The sequence below is a fragment of the Drosophila suzukii genome, unplaced genomic scaffold (assembly GCF_043229965.1).
Source record: "Drosophila suzukii unplaced genomic scaffold, CBGP_Dsuzu_IsoJpt1.0 scf_12, whole genome shotgun sequence".
NCBI lineage: Eukaryota > Metazoa > Arthropoda > Insecta > Diptera > Drosophilidae > Drosophila > Drosophila suzukii.
Genome location: NW_027255899.1, coordinates 45,201 through 68,112, shown reverse-complemented (window position 1 = coordinate 68,112; position 22,912 = coordinate 45,201). Strand labels below are relative to the sequence as shown.

At 46.0% G+C, this 22,912-nt stretch overlaps 2 protein-coding genes across 2 annotated transcripts; one reads left to right on the top strand and one right to left on the bottom strand.

The window, feature by feature from the left end:
* Window positions 1–3,481: 3,481 nt before the first annotated feature.
* LOC139354650 (uncharacterized) lies at window positions 3,482–4,546 on the bottom strand. Its single transcript, XM_070998896.1, has 3 exons — window positions 4,421–4,546; window positions 3,861–4,244; window positions 3,482–3,769 (listed from the first exon to the last, which is right to left on the bottom strand). The coding sequence occupies exons 1-3, from the start codon at window positions 4,544–4,546 to the stop codon at window positions 3,482–3,484; spliced, it is 798 nt and encodes a 265-aa protein (XP_070854997.1).
* A 14,784-nt stretch (window positions 4,547–19,330) lies between these two features.
* Window positions 19,331–22,664, top strand: LOC139354649 (uncharacterized). Its single transcript, XM_070998895.1, has 2 exons — window positions 19,331–22,510; window positions 22,602–22,664. The coding sequence occupies exons 1-2, from the start codon at window positions 19,331–19,333 to the stop codon at window positions 22,662–22,664; spliced, it is 3,243 nt and encodes a 1,080-aa protein (XP_070854996.1).
* The last annotated feature ends 248 nt before the right edge of the window (window positions 22,665–22,912 follow it).

The window sequence follows — 22,912 nt, the reverse complement described above, 5'->3', positions numbered from 1 at the left end:
GCAGTATTCAGCAACTTTAGGAAGTTTTGGTTTTGTGTCTCTAAAATCGCCTGCAACACACCGTCAGAATGTTCTTGTGGCGATGGGGATCCCACTTCTGGTGTCGGAGATAGGGGTCTCTTCGCCGCTTCGCGAGTTGATTTATCCGTCATGATTTTGCTTTCACTTCGGTTTTCTTACAAAGATGCACAGCGAGTCGCAATTGTTTGTGTTGCCCATTCGAAAGTTAAGGTAAATATTAACAGTATTAATTCTCTCGACAAATATATATACTTTATGCGTTCGGAAACGCTTCCTTCTGCCTGTTACATACTTTCCGACGAATCTAGAATACCCTTTTACTCTACAAATAACGGGTATAAAAATTAAGATGTTGGATTAACATGGTGCCATTTTCGTAAATGCACAAAATGCAGTTAAAGACACTTATCCGCATCAAACGGATGCTGTAAACAGTAAACAGTTTACGCTAACGTAAACACAAGATCCCAAAGCGATACCTAAAGCCCGCTAATGTAAACTCCCATTTCCGGGCAAAGTTCAATTCCAAATTTAGTTGGGAGGCCGAGGTGTTATTATTGATCATTGAATTCTAGACAGGGAGGTCAAATGTTGAGAATGGAATAGAGGCAGTCGAAACGAGTGAAAACTAAAGAGCAGTGAATTTATAAAAAGTTCGACGACATATGAATGTGTGGTGCGAATAGCGGAATAATGTTGCGGGAACTGTGAAGACTTCCCATAAGTTTGTTTGTCGGTGCGTTTGCTTGCCACCTGCTCAATTTAATTGCAGACGTTGTGCTGAAGTACTTTTGTGGATACTGTAACTTTGTTTTTAATTTTAAAAACAAAGAAAAGCGCTATAGTCGAGTACCTCGACTATCAGATACCCGTTACTCAGCTAAATAGAGATATGCAAGTAGCAAAGCGAGATTAAAATGCGCCACCTACCGGCGGTATACAGATTTAAGCGTTATGGGCGTTAGAGTGGGCGTGGCAAACTTTTTTGGACCAATCCACAGGTATTGTCGAGACCAATACATTTCAGTTAAAATTTTTTATCTAGCATAAAAATTGTGGGCGCTGCGTATAAGGCTACGGAATCTAAATCTGAAATCCCAATTCTCTATCGTTGATAGTTTCCGAGATATCTACGTTCATATTTACGATTTTTTAAAGTTTGTGGGCGGTTTATGGGCGTTAGGGTGGGCGTGGCAAACTTTTTTTTGAGTCAATCGATAGGTATTGATGAGAACATTACATTTCAGTTAAAATTTTTATTCTAGCATCAAAACTGTAGGAGCCAAAGTTTTGGGCGGTTTGTGGGCGTTAGAGTGGGCGTGGCACTCTACTGAAACAAACTTGCGCTGCGTAAGAAGCTCAGGGATCTGCACGCCAAATCTCAATAGCTTAGCTCCCATAGTTTCCGAGATTTCAGCGTTCATCCGGACAGACAGACGGACATGGCTAGATCGACTCGGCTAGTGATCCTGATCAAGAATATATATACTTTATGGGGTCGGAAACGCTTCCTTCTGCCTGTTACATACTTTCCGACGAATCTAGTATACCCTTTTACTCTACGAGTAACGGGTATAATAAGTTAGCAGTAATTGTAGGTCGAAAAGTAGTTGGAGTGAGGGAGACTGAATTAGAAAAAGGAGTGGATTGCATTAGAATATTTATGTACATATAAACACGCAGCCGGAAAACAGTAAAAAACAAGAGAAAACGCTGTTTACGAGAAATCACTAACACGCAACATAACGAGTGACATAGGTGGCACTAGTCAAATTTCGAAAGCACCGATTTTGCGATTTGCGATTTTTAGTACTAACATATCTCCATCCCTCTCGCACTCTATTGAGTTTGCTATTATTTCGTAATAACTTTTAAATGAATGGTCCGATTTAAATAACCTTTGGCATGTAGATGGGTGTTGATAATAAGAATAAAGTCTCTGGAACACAGTAAAAAACAAGGAAGAACGCTATAGTCGAGTACCTCGACTATCAGATACCCGTTACTCAGCTAAAGGAACCAAAGGGAAATGGAGATAGTCAAGCAGCAAAGCGAGGTTGAAATACGCCACCTACCGGCGGTAGACAGATTTAAGCGTTATGGGCGTTAGAGTGGGCGCGGCAAACTTTTTTTTGATTAATCGATAGGTATTGTTGAGACCAATACATTTCAGTTAAAATGTTGTATCTAGCATAAAAATTGTGGGCGCCACAGGTTTGGGCGGTTTGTGGGCGTGGCATACTCGCGGAACAAACATGCGCTACGTGCAAGACTACGGAATCTAGATCCCAATTCTCTATCTTTGATATTTTCCGGTTTGTGGGCGTTAAAGTGGGCGTGGCAAAATTTTTTTTGGGTCAATCGATAGGTGTTGAAGAGAACAATACATTTCAGTTAAAATTTGTATTCTAGCATCAAAACTGTAGGAGCCACAGTTTTGGGCGGTTTGGGGGCGTTAGAGTGGGCGTGGCACTCTGCTGAAACAAACATGCGTTGCGCAGGAATCTCAGAAATCTGCATGCCTAATACCAGTATTGTAGCTTGCATAGTTTCCGAGATCTCAGCGTTCATACGGACAGACGGACAGACGGACATGGCTAGATCGACTCGTCTAGTGATCGTGATCAAAAATATATATACTTTATAGGGTCCTTCTGCCTGTTACTATACCCTTTTACTCTACGAGTAACGGGTATAACAAGAGAAAACGCTATAGTCGAGTACCTCGACTATCAGATACCCGTAAATCTGCTAAGACCTATTTTTCATCCTGTTTACGATAAATCACTAACAAGCAACCGATTTTCTGTATTAATATATCTCTATCCCTCTCGCACTCTATTGAGTTTGCTAATTACTAATTATTATTTCGTAATAGCTTTTTAGTGAATGGTCCGATTTAAATAATTTTTAGCATGTGTGTTGATAATTAGAACGTAGGGGAGAGTTGGAGATGGAGAACGGAGGGCAGTGCGAGCGAACGAGATTTAGAAATCTAGACAAATCTGCACCTCGACAATGTTTCCATAAATTAAACGCCCTTCTGTCGTGAACAACATGATATTAGTTAAGCCCTTTGAAAGAAATGTGTTAAATCTTTTAAAGGATATAAGTCATTTCCACCATCAGCTGCAAAAGCAACATGTATACACTGCATAATGCATATGTTTTGCATATGTTTTCATACATATATACACACAAATTAACGCATATCATGTTTTCAGTGCTCTTTTTTTTCGTTAGTTTTACGCATGGATTTATTCGAAGATTTTCTTTGTTCACTTAAGCGCCTCCTTAAAAACGCCTTTTAAATAGTTCACGTTCAGCGAGACAGGAAAATGTGGAGGCCATGACGTCACAATGGGTCAAATTTATTTAAAATTATAAACTAGTTTTGTAATTCTCAAATTGAAGTTGTGCGGTACGGCTGCAAAGCAATGCTTCGCACAACCGCGGCAACTTACGTGTCCAGGCCTATCCTCTCTCTCTTAGCTATCCTGAGTTTTCGCATTACAGACGCGGCGAATTTGGACGTCGCGTCCCACTCCATTTGGCCTCTTAGCATGGCTGGCACTAGCGTGCTGAGGATAGTGCTGACACCGGTCGCTGTTTCCTGTCCTCTACGCGCGTACTCCTCGATTCCAGAGCCGCAGGATGGGCATCCGGCACTCGTATCGTGTCCGTACTTTTTCAGGTACGACTGGAAGCATCCGTGACCACTCAGGATCTGGGTCAGGTAGATGTCCACCTGCCCGTGCCTCCTTTTCAGCCAAGGACTCAAGACGGGAATGAGAGCATGGGTCCAGCGCCCAGAGGTCGCTTAATCCCATCTCTCCTACCACCGAGAGATGGATCTCTCTCTCGCTGGCCGTCTCGCCTAGATTGGTCTCCGTGGTCGTGACCGTTACCTCCACCTCTACTGCCTCTCTTACTAGTTCTTGTACCGGGACTAGACCAGCGATAACCAGCGTCGCTTCCTCGGAGATTATCCGGAAGGCACAGGATATCCTGGTGGCACATATTCTGTGCGTGCGAGCCACGCCACTCATGTACGAGGGCGTCGTAGCGGCTTTAGCCCATACCGGGGCGGCACAAAGGACTTGGGACGTAACGACGCTCGCTATGAGTTTGGGCTCCTCGTGTTCAGGAGAATCCGCGCGAGCGATCTGGCGGTCGCTGCGGCCCTTTTGTTGGCGTACTCCAGGTGCGCTTTGTAAGACAGCCTGGTGTCAATCATGACGCCTAGGTATTTTATAGCTCTTTGAGAGACTATGTCGACCCCTCCAACCGTCAGCTTGGCGGTCTCGACGAGTTGCCGGCTGCTTATAAGAACGGCCTCTGTCTTGTGTGCCGCGAGTTGGAGCCCGGCAAGTGACAGCCATGACTCCACCTTCCTTACCGCAGTTTTGGCCATGTCCTCCACTTCGACTGTCGTCTTAGTCACGATCGTAATGGCGACGTCGTCCGCGAAGCCAGTCACGTGGACGTTGGCAGGCATGGGAAGCCTCAGCAGTCCATCGTACATTGTGTTCCACAACAGGGGGACCAGGAACGATCCTTGTGGGACCCCAGCAGTAACGATGTACTCTATTGGGCCGTCGGTCGTATCGAACAGCAGCACCTTTTCACCAAGGTGGTTGTCGACTATCCTGATGAGCTACTCCTTTACTTCTTTATGTCGAGCGTGACTAGAAGACACTATTTCTTCGTGCCGCCTTTCCAACGCTTCCCGCGTATGGCATCCGCAGCTATCCCTGTGACCGTTCGAATCGCGTCTAGCGTGGACTTTCCTTTTCGGAAACCAAACTGAGTGGGGGGTAGGCCACCAGCCGCATCTGCGGCCAGGTTTAGCCGTTTCGAGATAAGCTTCTCGAACACTTTGCCAACTGTGTCAAGCAGACAAATTAGCCTGTAGGAGGAAGCTTCACGAGGCGGCTTCAGGACTTTCCTTCTCCGGGGAAATGTTCCCTCGCACAGGCAGGCATTGTAGAGCTCCGCGAAAGTGCCTGGCCGAAGCGCAAGCGCCAGCTTCATTACTCTGTTGGGCACTTCGTCGGGTCCTGGACTTGATTGTTCTGCAGGCTGCGTCCTGCTTCAGCAACATCCGCATCCGTTACTTCCTCGATCTCCCACGAAGGCGCCGTTTCGTACTGTGTACTTTCCTTGACGCTACCCGAAGGAAACAATGTGCGAACAATCTCACTTAGGGTTTGAGGGACCGTTAGAGAGCGGTTGCCTGCGTTTACTCGCTTTACCATGAGCCTGTAGGCCCCGCCCCACGGATCCTGTTCGGCTGCGTCGCATAGCTTCAGGAAACATTCCCGTTTGCTATCCAGGATGGCGTGCTTCAGGGACCTCCTGGCTCCTTCTTGACCGTTGAAGATCTCTTCTTGCTCTGAGGCATGTCCGTCTTAGGGTCGCTATTTCAGAGTTCCACCAAGGTCCCGGCTAGTGGTCTCTTCTGAATGGTTTGCACAGCAGCATCCCTTCTTTGCACGCATCCTCCAAGCTGGCTGCTATTCCGTCCGCGTTGGTGTTTGCGTCTGCTTCCGTGAAGAAGTGCATGTCGGCGAGGCACCTGCTTATCTCCTCGCCGTTCAGCGTCTCCTGGCGGTAGCCCTTGACTGCTCTGTTCAGGGTTCCTGGTCCCGGGCGTATGCCCACTGTGCATAGGATTGCCTCGTGGTCGCTGGCCGTGCAGAAGTCGCCGATTCTCCCGTGAGAGCGTCGGGCTAACGCGGAGCTCACAAATGTGAGGTCTATGATAGACCCAGCTTTAGCCCGATTGAACGTCTCCTGAGTCCCTTCGCTTAGCAGCGCAACGTGTAGCGTTGCAAAGGCATTGAGTAGGGTTCGCCCCTTATGTTGCTGGTGGGGCAGCCCCATTCTTCGGCCCACGTGTTGAAGTCGCCTGCGATGATATTGGGGTAACGGCCCCTTGCGTCGAAGGCGATCGTGTCCAGTGCACGGCTAAAGTCCGTCGTTGAGAGGCTAGGTGCTAGATAGCAGCTGTAGACCCACATTTCGCCTATACGAGCTCGGACGAAACCCGAACCCTTATGCACGTCCAGAAAAGATTTGCCGTTTCTTTTGCACAGCCAGAGCCTCCAACTTGGCTGAAGGAGATCACTGCACCTTCTTGGAGGGACTTAATCCTCGAGAACAACGCTTTCATTGTCACATTGATGTGACGCACCTGCATTACGCTCGTGAGATGGAGGACTTCGTCGAGGAGCGCTCCAATCTCCGCGAGCTGTCCCGGTACAGTGAGCTCCTGGTCCGCTTTGGGCCTCTTAGCAGAGGCAGTTCTTGCCCACAATTTGGGCTGCCTGGGTCTCTTTGGCGCTTGGCCGCGTCCTGCATCTTATCATCTTCCCGCGGGGACGCCTGGCCCGTGGGCTTTTCCAGGTCTGGTTACCTATGAAGCTTCGAGCTGCTCTTGAACGCTCCGGCTGCTTCCGTGCCTTTGTTGTCGATCCTCCTGCCTAAACTTGGTCGGTTTGTTGTTGGGAATGGGATTTAGGGCCTCCAGAATCCGTGCCCTGGCCGTGGGGGTTCCCACGGGTGGATTTCCACTTGTGTGGTCGCCACCTGGAGTAGTTTCGTTTTTTGTCGACATTACTTTCATTTGTTGCATTTTATACCTACTGCCAGGCTGTTAGCATTTTATACCTGCTGCCAGGTGTTGTGACTGTCGGCCAATATGGCACAGACGCAGACCACGCAGCTGCCCAGTATTGGTCAGCTGCTACGTGGGTTTTTGGCGATAAGATCGGTGTGCGCGGATCGAGGTTACCACCGGTGGTCGCTGATTTCCCCACGGGGCCAGGGCCCCGTTTCACGGTGTTGGCAATCAGTCTGCTCCTTGACCTTTGGCACCAGGAAGACCTCTGCCGTGCAGAAGTGATGTCACTCGTTCGGTCCCGGACTCCTTGCCAAGAAGTTCGAGCAGCAACACTTAGATGTATGCTACTGCTGAGCGCCGATCGACAAGTGCAACCCGTAGTAGGTTGCAGTCATCAGCTAGCAGCAACGCACAAATGTAGGCAGTACATTCCTACGCTGGGTGCCGCACCAGCACGACATCCATATGTAGGGTCTCGGTCTATCACGGCAGGGAGCTTTTGCCAGCTTGCCCTGCGATCAGCTGGATCTGCTGACGTTGTGCAACACTGCTCAGGCCAGCTGAGCGTAATGCGGCAGAAGTGATGTCACTCGTTCGGTCCATATGTAGGGTCTCGGTCTATCACGGCAGGGAGCTTTTGCCAGCTTGCCCTGCGATCAGCTGGATCTGCTGACGTTGTGCAACACTGCTCAGGCCAGCTGAGCGTAATGCGGCACAAAGCGTGGGAAGCTGGAGAGAAGGTGCAACAACAATATTTACCCGCCATCTAGAAACACTCAAGAGATTGTTTTTTTGGAGCAGCTTGGTTCCCGAGCAATTTCTATGTCAGCCTAGATGCCTTCTGGAGTTCACGGTGGGCTTGCCTTCATGTACGGAGACAGGTGAGTCCCTGGGCCGCCCGCTGGAAGCCGCGTGCTGCCGCGCCGCTGCACGTGGACGCTGCAGGCATACTTTTTCAGCGGAGCGCTGGATTCCGCACTTTCACTTACTGCACATTAAAAGTTTTGTCTGAAAACAAGATGTGGGTGCGTGTGCGTGTATATACCCTTCAGTTCTAAAAAAAAGGTTCACTTGCAAATCAAGAACAAGTGACGCTCCATATAGAAAATTGTATGGGATTTCCGCATTTTCACAAGTGAAAATTCAAATGAAAATTTTTCGAAGTCCCACGGGATTTCACTTGTATACTCATTTTTCGTGTGGCCTGTCATATGCCGGTGACACGTCCCAATTGAAATCACTTGTGAAAATCAGAATTTTTCAATGAGTTTTCACTTATGACAAAGAATTTAAAATACATACATTTTTATTTACTTTTAAATTTATTTTTATTAAATTTTGTTATTTAGGTTTTCTGTTAAAGGACAATTATCGTTATTGTTATTGTTAGTAAGCCTAGTTTTATGTTACCTTAATTTGCTTTTTACATTGGTCATCGCCTTCCTTAAACTTTTGTCCGGGTCCTCCAAATCCTTGGCCCACGATCCTGAAAAAATGTAAAGGCATATATTTAAAAAACGCGTTTTATTTGTTTATATGCATATTTACCTTTAAGAGCTGTGTTTCACTCTTTGCAGGATTTTTATTGGCGAAAAACATTTCATCATCCACTTTCGGCTAACGGAACCCACTAAATACCTTCAAAATGTACGTTCTTTAAACTAAGATCAATACACAACATCTTAAACTGAATTGAACACTTTCCTGACTTTATTATTTTCACTTTAAAAAACGAAAAAAGTAAATCTGCTGCGCACAAATTAAATGGCTTGTTTCCCTTTCTATAACTCAAACAGAATGAACCAAGTCTTCCTCTCACCACTTTACTTGATTTCTTTTGTTTTCTCTTTTTCGTTGGCGCGTGTCACTGCACCTATACCCAGCGCAAGTTTGTTACGCGAATATGCCACGCCCACTCTAACGCCCACAAGCCGCGAAAGCCTGTGACGCCCACAATTTTTATGCTAGATAAAAAATTTTAACTGAAATGTATTGGTCTCGACAATCGATTGGTCCAAAAAAAATGTGCCACGCCCACTCTAACGCCCATAACGCTTAAGTCTGTATACCGCCGGTAGGTGGCGCATTTTAATCTCGCTTTGCTACTTGCATATCTCTATTTAGCTGAATAACGGGTATCTGATAGTTGAGGTACTCGTCTATAGCGTTCTTCCTTGTCTTTTTATATACAATAATGCTCCTAAAATATTAGGGCATTCACATGTCGCTGCGGCACCAAAAATTTTCCGCCGAAACATTAGTCGCTAGCCGAACATAACGAAGAGACGCAAACGAAATAACGGACCGGCCGAAATTTGTGCCTGAGAGCGCCGAGTGCAGGCAGATTATAAGACAAAGAAAGAGAGGGAACCTCCGAATATCTCCCTCTATTTGTTGTACGATCGTTTTCGTAGGCAGTCTGCTGACGTCAACAGCGGCACAGCGTTTTAGGCACAAAAAAAAAGACAAAAAAGCTTTTTGCCTTGAGCCATGTCACCGCGTCCCTACTGCAGAACTGAAGGGTATGTATGAATTTGTGGGTGTATTCATATATGCTTTTACAGCTGGCGGGGGAAATTAGATTCGTTTAAATATGAATTCTTCATAATGCCCACGGACATCCTTTTGTAATAAAATATTGCATTTGCAAATTCCGTTCATCGTTTTACACATTTCCCCTTAAAAAGATAAGCTACTTTCAAATTACAGATTAGTTCTGCTATTCTCAAATTGAAATTGCCTTCCTATGTTAAACAAATAGATTCGAGGGTTTTTATCGGCTATTATGAATTAATTTAATTGTTAACTATCACCAGTGGGAAAAAAAAATATCGTCTAAAAGGAAAGGCTAGCAGAATTTTAGAGAAGCCAACTATCAGTCGAGGCTTCTGTCGCTGTTAAGGCAATGCAGAATGAGGTATTTACTCAACTGATCAGGTAAAGATTTCTATTGATACATATTCATACATAGGCCCATGTAAATAATGCTAAACAACAAAGACAAATGTATAATCTTAATAGGAGTCGAAATACTTAATTATAAAAACTTTAAGGAATCAATGATCCTCAATAAAATTTATATATATAATACCTATATGTACCTTCAGCGGAAGATCTGCTAGATCTTAGCCAAAGGCCGGTTTCGGGATCTAGTAATACCAAAGGCATTGACAACTTAATTTTACAGATTTTGAAAGGAAAATTTGTAATCTTATGCCAGTACGCAAACATCCTGTTTGACAGAAAAGCATCAATTTTTTTTGGCGCTATCACAAATCTTCAAGAGTTTTATGATAGCTGTTTGTGCCTAACCTTGCAGGGCGATCGCGTCGCGGCAATGGTAACAATGCACTATAGGCTGGCTGACCACTTTTTGTGGCCAAAAATCCATTTTTCGAAAGTCGTTAATATTAAAATCTAATGAAGTCAAAGTGTTGGGAAAACTTCAAACTTCAATGTTACGTAACAGAAATTTTAACAGAGTCACGATCTGTTAAAATATCGGCTGTTAAAACAGCTGTTCGGTGTCACGGGCGCACGAAAGCTACTTTGTGAAAAAAAGAGTCGGTTTAAAATTATAAAAATAAGACACCACTAATTTTTTACCAAACAATTTATAATGGCATCGAAAGATAGCGGTTTGTACTTTATGTTTGTGGTCGTCACAAGTTGGATTTGTTTGTGTTGTCCCTGTAATTGAGTGTTTTTTATAGTCGCTTTAAGTGTACAAATTTACAATAAAAACAAGGAAGAACGCTATAGTCGAGTACCTCGACTATCAGATACCCGTTACTCAAAGGGAAATGGATATATGCAAGCAACAAAGCGAGATTAAAATGCGCCACCTACCGGCGGTAGACAGATTTAAGCGTTATGGGCGTTGGAGTGGGCGTGGCAAATTTATTTTTGGATCAATCGATAGGTATTGACGACACCAATACATTTCAGTTAAAATTTTTTATCTAGAATGCAAATTGTGGGCGTCAAAGGCTTTCGCGGTTTGTGGGCGTTTAAGTGGGCGTGGCAAACTTTTTTTTGGGTCAATCGATAGGTATTGATAAAAACAATACATTTCAGTTAAAATCTAGCATCAAAACTGTAGGAGTTACAGTTTTTGGCGGTTTGTGGGCGTTGGCGCTGCGTAAGAAGCTCAGGAATCTGTACGCCAAATTTCAATAGCCTAGCTCTCATAGTTTCCGAGATCTCAGCGTTCATCCGGACAGACAGACGGACAGACGGACAGACGGACAGACGGACATGGCTAGATCGACTCGGCTAGTGATCCTGATCAAGAATATATATACTTTATGGGGTCGGAAACGCTTCCTTCTGCCTGTTACATACTTTCCGACGAATCTAGTATACCCTTTTACTCTACGAGTAACGGGTATAAAAACTAACTTTAAATAGAGATATAAAGTGAGTTTCACCTAGTTTCACCTTAATATTTACACTGTGTTGTCGGTAGTTCAGTTCTTGTTCATATGAATGCTATCCTAAAGTGCACTTTTGCGCACTTTCGTCGCAATTTACCTTTTTAGGTCACAACCTCAGGTTGGACAACTCAGAATTGTTTTCGATTTAACATGTGAAAAATGGGCGGCGCCACACCTTTTTTCTAAATATATGTTCATTATATCGATATAAATCCAAATCAAAAATATACACCTCTAAATTATGTTTTGTTTTTAGGGTAAGTACTTTCTTATATATTTTTATATTATTTTGTATGATACAACTAGAAATTTCTCCAAAATGGGGCGTTGCCACGCCTTTTTCTGTTAGTTTGCTAATTATAAGCCCAAATATAAGAACCGAACTCAAATATTTGGTTTTGCTTGAAGTTATTAATTTTGGCCACAAAAAGTGTTCAGCCAGCCTATAGTGCAATGGTTACTGCAATGCCTATTACAGCGCGACATGTCTGTCGGTGACCGTTGGCCCTTGTAATGATACCATGGCGGTCACAAGCAAAGTATATCCTCTAGGGTTATCGTAGCCTGCAATGGTTACTGCGTTGGTGCATCCGTTGGTGCATCCGCTGAATTTTCCAGAGCAGCTAGAGACTGCTGGTCTAGTTTTCTTCTGATAAGAAAACACAGAATTGGATCCCAGGATTTTGTGCTGACATCGAGGTTTTTAAGAGTACTCATTGAGTTTCTTATAATTTCATGTAAGGCCCTTAGTTAGCGCGAGGAGCCGTCTATAGGTTTATGGTCAATAATTTTTGCTATGTCGGCGAATACTAGTATTTTTCCGTTCTGGTACCTGGCCTTCAAACGCAACCAGGTGTCGTTATTGCCACCCTGTGAGAAGGCTGTGTCTGTCAAAACGTTCCTCGCTTCACCACGAAGCGAAGTCTGTAGCATATGTAGTTGTTGACTGGCCGAACATGGTTTATTATGTACCAATTCCACAAGGAGATCATAGTATCGTGGCCAGTCTAGATACTCGACGTTGAACTCCGGAATGCTAATTGGCGAAAGTGCCAAGTTTAGGCTCATTGGCGCGTCGTTTTCTCGAAGCAGGTTCATTTCGTATTCCTCTTTTACTGTGTGGAATTGAGCTAGCTTTGTTTCTGCCAGGGCTGCGGCCCCAGGACAGCACAATTCGTCGTGGGCTTGCCTCAGTAACGCCCAGTGGAGATCTAGGTGCCTTTGTAGGGCTGGGGTGGCGTTTGGGGCGTTCGAGGCTAATGTTAATGATGACTCCAATTCGTTGCATCTTCTCTGCAACTGTCGGATCACCGTGTCAATTGCTGGATGAAGCTGTGAGTCCTTTGAAGCTGGATGAAGCTGAGTATCCTGTGAAGCTGGATGAAGCTGACTTTCCTGTGACGCTGGAGGAAGAAGCGTATCCTGTGAAGCTGGATGAAGCTTCGAGTCCTGTGAAGCTGGATTAAGCTGAGTATCCTGTGATGCTGGATGAAGCTGAGTATCCTGTGAAGCTGGATGAAGCTGACGATCCTGTGACGCTGGATGAAGAAGCGTATCCTGTGAAGCTAGATTAAGCTGACGATCCTGTGAGGCTGGATGACGAAGCGTATCCTGTGAAGCTGGATTAAGCTGACGGTCCTGTGACGCTGGATGACGAAGATTATCCTGTGAAACTGGATTATGCTGACGATCCTGTGACGCTGGGTGACGAAGCGTATCCTGTGAAGCTGGATGAGATATGGTTTCCAGGGCGGGTGGATGTAGTGAACTTAACGGGTCTTCTCACCAGTCAGAAGTTCAGCCTTTGGTGGGAAGGGGGTGGCTTGAGTGTGATCCCTTGTTGGTAAAGGATCACGTCGGGGTCACCAATGTTTGTGCCTAACCGAAGTAGACACTTGCAGGACGATCGCGTCGCGGCAATGGTAGCGATGGTTACTGCAATGCCGGACCACAGGCGATGCGGGAACTGCGATGAGGTTGACCTAACGTGGTTAGCTGCTAGTTGAGATTGTGTATTACGAGCCCTATTCCCAGAGGTTGGAAGTAGAACCGCGGAGTTATGAGGCGCGTTGATAACTGATTTATTCTTCAATTGATACCTGCTTATATACCACTTGGAACACGGAAGATTAGTGTAGTGTTTAGTGAAATAAGCTAAATTCTAAAGAAGGTCAGGGAATTATGATTAGCAGTTTGCGTAGTTGGCTAGGCTGACACTGCAAAATGTGCTGACTGCATTGGGGGGTCGGTGTGCTATTGAGTCGGTGGTCGCTGATCAGCAATTCTCATCTGCAGTGAGTGCTACTGAGCGCCTGGTACTGTTCCCAACTTGGCTACTGCTTGAATTGTTGGGTGTGGTCATGTTGAGTATGTTACGAACATTCTCCCCCCATTGAGGGGTACCCTCAATTAAGGCGTGAGGTCTGTCAGCCCTTGGCCGAATTGTATTGAAAGCCCCTACCAAATCATTGACTGAGGAGGATCTTTCCTTCAACTGCGGCGGTTCTTGTTTGTGATTCAGGTCCTTCACATCTTCTTGATGCTGCTTAACACTCCCCTTTGCGATAAAATTGACATTACCGTGGGGACTGAAATTGTGCCCTCGTAGAACTTGATCATTTGGCACGTCTAATGTATGTAAACCTTCTGCAACAAAACTTAGATAAATCTTGGTTTAGTTTAGAAATGTTGAACAAAAGTCAACCTTCTTGCAGGCTTTAAATTGATGAGAAGTCGGTTAATTGGTTTTTCTCTTGCAGTATAAAGTTCAGTCAGCTGCAATGAACCATTATATGTATCGGTTGATTATCGATCGGACGAGTCAGTGTCGCTAGTTCTTGATTGGCGACATATATCTTCAGGCTCTTTTATTTTATGATCCATCAATGCTTAGTTCGTTAAATGAATCCCTTTTGCTGGTCTAGTTTTTTTCTGATAAGAAAACACAGGATTGGATCCCAGGATTTTGTGCTGACATCGAGGTATTTAAGAGTACTCATTGAGTTTTTTATAGTGTCATGTAAGGCCCTTAGTTGGCCACAGGAGTAGACGGCTCCTGGGCTTATATTCAACCATTTTTGCTGTATCGGCGAAGACTATTATGATGTCGTCATAGCCACCCTGTGAGAAGGCTGTGTCTGTCAAAACGCTCCTCGCTTCACCACGAAGTGAACTCTATAGAACATGTAGTTTTTGACGGCCCGAATATAGTTTATAATGATTCAATTCCGCAAAGAGATCATGCAACCGTGGCCCGTCTAGATACTCGCCATTGAACTCCGGAATGCTAATTGGCGGAGGTGCCAAGTTTGGGCTCATTTGCGCGTCGTTTTCTCGAAGCAGGTTTATTTCGTATTCCTCGTATAATGTGTGGAAATGGTCTAACTCTGCTTTTACCAGAGCTGTGGCCCCAGATGTGCTATCCAATTCGTCGTGGGCTTGCCTCAGTAACGCCCAATGGAGATCCAGGTGCTTTTGTAGGGCTGGGGTGACGGTTGAGGCGTTTGAGGCTAATGCTAATGATGATTCCAATTCGTTGCATCTTCTCTGCAACTGTCGGATCACCGTGTCATTTGCGGAGTCTCCTTTGACTTGATCTCCTGTTGTGATCTTGATGTTGGACGAAGTTCGTTTAGGGGTCTTCGGAAGCCCGCTTCCAGTCGGCATGTTGTCCAGAAAGATTTTCTGATAATTTTCGACCAGCTCCTTAAGTGCAACTAGTCGTGAAGAGTACTCACTTACAGTGGGAAATGCGGCTTGCTGGACCTCTTTATCCAGATCACTCTGGAACTCTCTTAGTTGTTCTAATCTTCCGGCATAAAAGCCTTCTCAGCAGAATCCTTGCCATAATTCTTAATGAGCTGTTGGATTTCCCCTTGCAGCTCGTTTTGGTTGTCTAGTAGATTTACAAAAGCGATTCTTGTGGGACTTGTTTCTTCTATGACTAAAGTTGACATATTGAGTGTCTTGGAAACGAAGAATCCTGTGAAGCCGGATAAAGCTGTGTGTCCTTAGAAGCTGGATGAAGCTCTGAATCCTGTGAAGCTGGATTAAGCTGACGATCCTGTGAAGCTGGATCAAGCTGCGCATCCTGTGAAGCTGGATCAAGCTGAGTTTCCTGTAAAGATGAATCAAGCTGCGTATCCTGTGAAGCTGGATTAAGCTGAGTTTCCTGTAAAGCTGAATGAAGCTGTGTGTCCTGTGAAGCTAGATTACGAGGGCAGTCCGATAAGTACTTAGCCTCACCAGCGCGAGGCGTCACTATCGCAAGAAAAATGTACTCTCGTGTAGTACATTCTCGTAGACGGCTACTGTCGAAATTTCAGCCGAATCGGACTCGCAGTTTTGTTTTTACTGCGTGTGGAATCGGACGTGTGCGCGGATTTTAGAAAAATGGAGAAAGAGCAATATCGGTCTGTGATTCGATTCTTTTTTTTGGAAGGGAAATCGTGCAGCGAAAACAAAGAGCGCTTGGATGCTGTGTACGGTGACTCTTCTCCTTCGATGGCGACCGTCAAAAATTGGTTTAACGAGTTTCAACATGGTCGCACGTCGGCTTTTAATGAGCCACGCCCAGGTGCCCAGAAAACGGCTACCACGGAGGATAACGTAACTAAAATCCGCGATCTCGTATTGCCAGATCGCCGATTGAAGATACGCGAGATAGCTGAGATAGGCACGTCAAAGGACCGCGTGGGTCATATCCCATGAAATTTTGGGCATGAAAAAGTTGTCGCCGCGATGGGTGCCGCGTTTGCGCAGCGTTTGTCGCTGTTTAAGCGCAATCCGAAGGAGTTTCTGCGTCGTTTCGTGACCGTCGACGAAACATGAATCCACTGGTACACACAAGAGACCAAGGAACAATCGAAACAGTTGACTTCACCCGGCTAACCTGCTCCGAAGAAGGCGAAGACTTTCCCATCGGCCGGCAAGGTGATGGCCACAGTTTTTTGGGATTCACAAGGTGTGATCTACATCGACTACCTAGAGAAGGGCAAAACGGTCACAGGGCTTTACTATGCTGAATTATTGCGCCGACTCGCCGCCGAATTGCAGAACGTACGGCCCCATTTGGCGAACAAAAAAGTGCTCTTCCATCATGACAACGCACCGGCTCACACTTCCGCCCTTGCCAAGGACAAATTGGTCGAATTGGGCGAAGTGCTACACCATCCACCATATTCTCCAGATTTGGCCTCGTGTGACTTCTTTTTGTTTCCAAACTTGAAAAAGTCACTCGCTGGACAGAAATTTGCGTCGAATGAGGAGGTTGTCGCCGCCACAAAGGCCTATTTTGCAGACCTCGAGAAAACGTATTTTCAGACGGGTTAAAGAAGTTTGAGCATCGCTGGGTCAAGTGTATCGAGCTAAAAGGCGATTATGTTGAGAAATAAATCGCCACTTTTCTAAAATTTTCTTTTTTAGGCTAAGTACTTATCGAACCACCCTCGTAGGCTGACGATCCTGTGAAGCTGAATAATGCTGCGAATCCTGTGAAGCTGGATGATGCTGAGTATTCTGTGAAACTGGATGAAGCTGAGTATCCTGTGAAGCTGGACGAAGCTGAGTATCCTGTGAAGCTGGATGAAGCTGTGACAGGATTGTTAAAGGATCACTTTGGGGTCACCAATGATTGTGCCTAACCAAAGTAGACACTCGCAAAACGATCGCATCGGTGCAATGGTATCGATGGTTACTACGATGCCGGACCACAGGCGATGCGGGAACTGCGCTGAGGTTTAGCTAACGTGCTGCTAGCTGCTAGTTGAGATATATTGTAGGATTACGAGCACTATTCCTAGCGATATGAAGTAGAACCGCGGAGTTATAAGTTGGGTTGATAACTGATTTATTCTTAAAGATATACATGTTTATATACTACGTGGAGCACGGAAGTTTAGTGTAATGAATAGTGAAATGAGATATATTCTAGAGTAGGTCAGGAAATTTCGATTATGGTAGCGGACACTGCAAAATGTGCTGACTGCATTGGCGAGTCAGTGTGCTGTTGAATCGGTGAGACGGTGAGTTAGTGAGACACTTAATATGTGTCGGCGATTGGTATATCTCAGTGTATAAGGAATGCTAGTTTCTTGGAATCATCTTATGTCCTGCATTTTTGCAATATCATTGTTTCTCTCTGCTCGCTTTGCAAGGTACCGTTAGAACTGTTTCCTGTGCGGCGCTACAAAAAGTGTAGCGCGACACACAGCTGCCTTGCAGGCTTCGTGGAATTTGTCATGTCCTATTTGAGAGGAACCGTTATAGCGAGGCGACAGCGTTGTGTCACTGTCGCCGTGTGTGGCTCGCAGGAACAGAATAGCCAGTTACAAGATCGAATAGGCACTCTCTGTAAATCGACGCCTGTGTTCAGACCGAAACGCACTCTGCTCTAATGGAACCCGAACGTAATTCGACATATGCTTATTAGCAATTCTCATCTAGAGTGGGTGCTACTGAGCGCCTGGTACTGTTTCCAACTTGGTTACTGCTTGATTTGTTGGGTGCTGGTCATGTTGAGCACCCTTGGGTACGAACTAGTGTCTTATTTTAATAGAAGACTATAGAATTAGGAGAGCAATTCAAAATAGGGAATATTTGAATGAAATAAACTATAATATTAATAAAATTGCATTTAGTAATGACGAAAGTACCCTAATAAATGAAGTGTACGAAATGACGACCGTAGAATATTTTTTTGGTGCCCACGGTGGCACAGGCAAGACATTTTTATTGAATTTGTTGCTAGCAAAAGTTCGAAACGATAAAAATATGGCATTGGCTGTGGCATTCTGAGTTTCAAGTCCCATTAGATTCAATGAATATAGAAACACAATGTTGCTCAATATTTAAACGGTCTTATATGTCTTTGGTTTTTCAAGAATGTAGACTTATGGCTCTTAGGGGTGGATTTACTGCCTTGGATAGTGTCGCCGCCGAAATCTGTTACAATAGACAGATCTAATGAGCCCGCTATAATGTTCCAATCAGCAGATGAGTGGCTGGAATTGTACCGTTCAACACAAGCTTTAAGCGCACTTGTCGGGTACGCGAGCACTTACTTCGCCCGCGCTTATTCAGTACAGCACTAGCCACCGTCTGCTACGATTATTTTTAAAGCGGTTCCCGTACTTATTTTTCTCACGGCTATATGTAACGCCATACAGCCAGCAGTTATATATATTGAATAATAAATTGGATATATGTTACCCTGCGAGTTTTATTAGAACCGTGACGTGCTAGGTAAAGTCGAGGACAGGGTACCGCTGGCCTCAACAATCTTTAAAAATAATCGTAATAAATTACGTAGCTAAACACGCGGATCACGTGGTGCTCGTCTTAATAGTCCATTAGCCCCGTCCAAGTGAAAATAACAATATTCGGGGAACTGCCCGACCTACATCAATTCCCAACATGGATAACAACACCCTATCAAGTGGAGTGTACCATTGCAAGCGATGTGCACATGAGGATTGTGATCGAATGGTCCAGTGCAGCAAATGCCACTCCCGGTACCACATCGAGTGCGTAGGCGTTGATGATGATCACAGCTGGCAATGTGACTGCGAGAATATAATACGCGACGTCATCACAGAAGTAGTGCCAACAATGCCGATGTCATTCCACAAACCTCAGGCCTCCTCATCACCGACGCAAGGAAACGGATTGGCAAAACTTCCATACAACCCGTCATATCAAGCTTCCCCTCTGGAACACATTAACAAAAATACACAAACCGCGTCGACGACGCTCACGACCACTAGCATGGCAGTGGGTGGCATCTCAGCTTTAGGCGAAAAGCCCGCTCAAACGCCATGCGGTTTATCGAACCTAACCTCGCATGGTCCGTCCCCGGTTAAGCAACAGCTGATCAGACCAAAGGAAGCCGAAGCCGCAGGGCGCTTATTAGTGGGACGCAGCCAACAAAATAATGCTCACCTCTGGCATACCAACACCTTCGCAGATTGCCGCTCGTCAAGCGATCCCAAGGGAGTTGCCAGCATTCGATGGCAACCCCCAAGCTTGGCCATTATCTTATAGCAGTTTTCAAACTAGCACAGAGATCGCCGGCTACACCAACGCGGAGAACCTCATGCGCCTACAGTCAAGCCTAAGAAGTAGAGCCCGAGAACTAGTACAAAGTAAGTTACTATTACCAGCGATGGTCCCCGAAATCATACAGACACTTCAAATGTGTTTCGGTCGGCCAGAGCATGTACTTCAGACAATGCTTGATAAAGCACGGAAAATGCCGCCTCCAAAGGACAAACTAGAACCTCTGATCGAGTACGCACTCTGCGTAAGAAACATATATTTAACGATGGAAGCCTGCGAGCTAGTCGCCCACATGAGCAACCCACTCCTTGTGCAGGGACTAGTGGAAAAGCTTCCTTCGCAGCTAAAATTGCAATGGGCCATGCACCCAAAAGAAACCGCTGTGCCGGTGGTGAAAGTATTCAGCGAATGGATGTACACAATCGCCGAAGCAGCTAGTCAAGTATCATCCCCACTTTACTTCGGGCGCAGCGAACGCCTTAATTACCATTCGGCGAGTGAGGAGCCACTTCGTTTTAGAGGGAAATGCGTGATATGCGATGCCGGAGACCACAAGATCCAAACCTGCCCTAACTTCTCCGCTATGAACACGGCAGAAAGATGGGACGTGTCCCGCACCCATCACTTGTGCCTCAATTGCCTCAACAAGCACCGAAGCCAGTGCCTTTCAAGGAAGACATGCAACATAAACAACTGTCGCGAACGTCACCATCCCCTACTGCATGCAGAACAACTCTACCGCTCCGAACACCCGCGCCAGCCAACAGCACCCGAGCTGGAGACCGGTCACATTCTCGCCCATAGACATGCGGATCAAACTAATTTCCGTATCGTACCAATCAAAATCGATTATAAGACTCAACAAATTAACACCTTTGCCTTTCTAGACGAAGGATCATCAGTAACGCTGATCGAAGAAACTATCTTCCAGCAGCTGGGGGTGACAGGCGTACCACACCCACTCTGCCTGAAATGGACCGACAATACAACCCGTGCCGAAGAAACTTCTAAAACAGCGACTTTACGTGTCATCAACACGCAGAACGGAGCCAAATTTAAACTGAGAGACGTTCGCAGCGTTAGAAGCCTAAACTTACCAATACAGTCCGCCAACATGGACGAGCTCGCCATGAAGTTCCCGTACCTTAAAGGACTACCAATTACCTCATATGCCAACGTGCGACCAACTATAATCGTTGAAGCGGATAACTGGAATCTAGCCGTACCTCTTAGAATCCGGGAGGGAGCGTGGCGCCAGCCAATTGCTTCAAAAACTCGACTGGGATGGACGTTGCAAATCCCTCCGAGCAAAAGATCTAACGCAGAGGGACACGTTAACATCCATGAGTGTAGATGCTACGAAGCCGACACCGCCTTACACGAGGCCATTAAGCAAACCTTCGCAGTAGAGACTCCTCGACGTGCCCACCTATATTCTGAAGCTGACTCCCGTGCCCTAGCCTTCATGAACTCGACAGCCAGATTTGAGGACGGCAGATATGAAATTAGACTGCTGTGGAAGAGCGAGAACGCAGCTCTACCAGATAGTTACCCAAACGCCCTTAGACGACTGAAGTGCCTACAACGGAAATTCATCAAGGAACCAGCACTAAAGATTCAAACCCAAAAGGAGATCGACAATCTCGTGCAAAAGAAGTATGCCCGTAAGCTAAGTGCAGCCGAGATATTGGAAGAACACGCGAGGGTATGGTATCTACCAACCTTTATAATTACAAGCCCGAACAAACCTAATAGGGTTCGTCTAGTTTGGGATGCAGCGGCGCAGTCAGGGGGACAATCCCTGACCGACTTCATACACGCCGGTCCCGACCTCTTGAAACCGTTGGTGGATCTGCTGATCTCATTTCGCGCCGGAAAGGTGGCGATCATTGGTGACATCGCGGAGATGTTTCATCAAATTCGAGTCAAGCCGGAAGATGCCCACGTTCAGCGCTTCCTTTGGTACGACCAAGATGACGAACTACACCATCCAAGCGTCTACACGATGGAAGCGCTCATATTCGGCATAAACTGCGCTCCATGTATCGCACACTTCATACGGGACAGAAACGCTGACAGGTTCCAACAGCAAAATCCCGCCGTCGCACAAGCCGTGAAAAATTACCACTACGTCGACGACTTTATCTACAGCGGCAACGACAATAAGGAGGTGATAGAAATCACCACACAAGTTCGCCATATTCACGCCGCAGGAGGGTTCTATATTCGCAACTGGGCATCGAACTCGAAGACTGTGCTTGGCGAACTAGGCGGAGAATCATCGTCAACCGAGGTCGAAATCACCACCGCCGAGAAAGTCCTCGGCCTATACTGGATCCCGGAAACGGACCACCTAACGTTTATCTTCAAATTCTCCCGTCTGAAACGCGACATATGGACAGAAAACGATGCACCCTCGAAGCGGGAACTCCTCCAAGTACTTATGTCAATGTACGATCCCCTCGGCCTCATCGCCTGCTACACTAAAGAGCTGAAAATATTATTACAAGAAGTGTGGCGGACCCCCACCGACTGGGACGACTGCATACCAGAAAGCCTGCTCCCAAGATGGAATCGATGGAAGCAGGCATTAGCCCTAATCGCCACGGTTAAGATTCCGCGATGCTTCTTCAAAACCAACGAGGACATCCATGACGTGCAGCGCCATACCTTCGTAGACGCAAGTGAACTTGCATATGCAGCAGTCTCGTATCTTCGCATCCAACAAGGCAACTCCGTTTATCTTAGCCTGCTAGCAGCCAAAACTAAAGTGGCCCCGCTAAGCCCGCTGTCCATCCCCCGTATGGAATTACAGGCAGCAGTCACTGGTGCCAAGCTAAGCCAGTCAATTCAAAAAAATTCTCGGCTATCAGTTAACTCCCATTACTACTGGACGGACTCCAAAACAGTCCTCAAATGGCTGCGAATGGACCCGCGCAAGTTCCAGCAGTACGTAATGCATCGCGTAGGAGAAGTGTTGGAGCTCACCAATGTCGACCAATGGTACTGGGTCCCATCAGACTTAAACCCTGCTGACATCGCCACTAAGACTTCGAGTTTCACTTCCATGCATAAATGGTTTGATGGCCCGGAGTGTCTTCTCCAGGAACGCTCTCGTTGGCCCACCTGTACCGACCTAGGAGCCCCAACCAACATCGAAGTGAAGCAGGTATTTTTCGTCGCTACTACACCACTGGACACCATCGTGAACGTAGGACACTTTTCCGACTGGCGGAGGCTATATCGAGCGGTAGCAACGTTCATATTATACATCGAAAAGCTGAAAGCAACAGCGAGGAAAACGCCTCCGATTACGAGCATTAACGCCGAGATGATACGCCGCGCTCAAACAACACTGCTACGCTACGCGCAAGTATCAGAGTTCCGAAAAGAAATATGTTTACTCTCCAAAGGTAAAGCTCTAAACGCAAATTCAAAATTAATTTGTCGTAATGTGTTTCTAGACGATGACCAGTTGCTACGGATCCGAGGGAGAGCTGAAAACTTGTGCCCCCAACAGCAAATAGTACTCCCTTACGGACATTACGTAACACGCCTAATTGTTAACTGGTATCACCGTCAGATGCACCACACCATGCACGAGGCCTGCATCAATAGGATTCGTGGCATTTATTATATACCACGCTTAAGAGTTTTATACATGTCAGCCCGACGAGCATGTCAGCTCTGCAGAAACGATAATGCCTCCCCTAAACCGCCGCTAATGGCCCAACTTCCCATTGCTAGAGTCGCCGCTTTTCAACGCCCATTTACC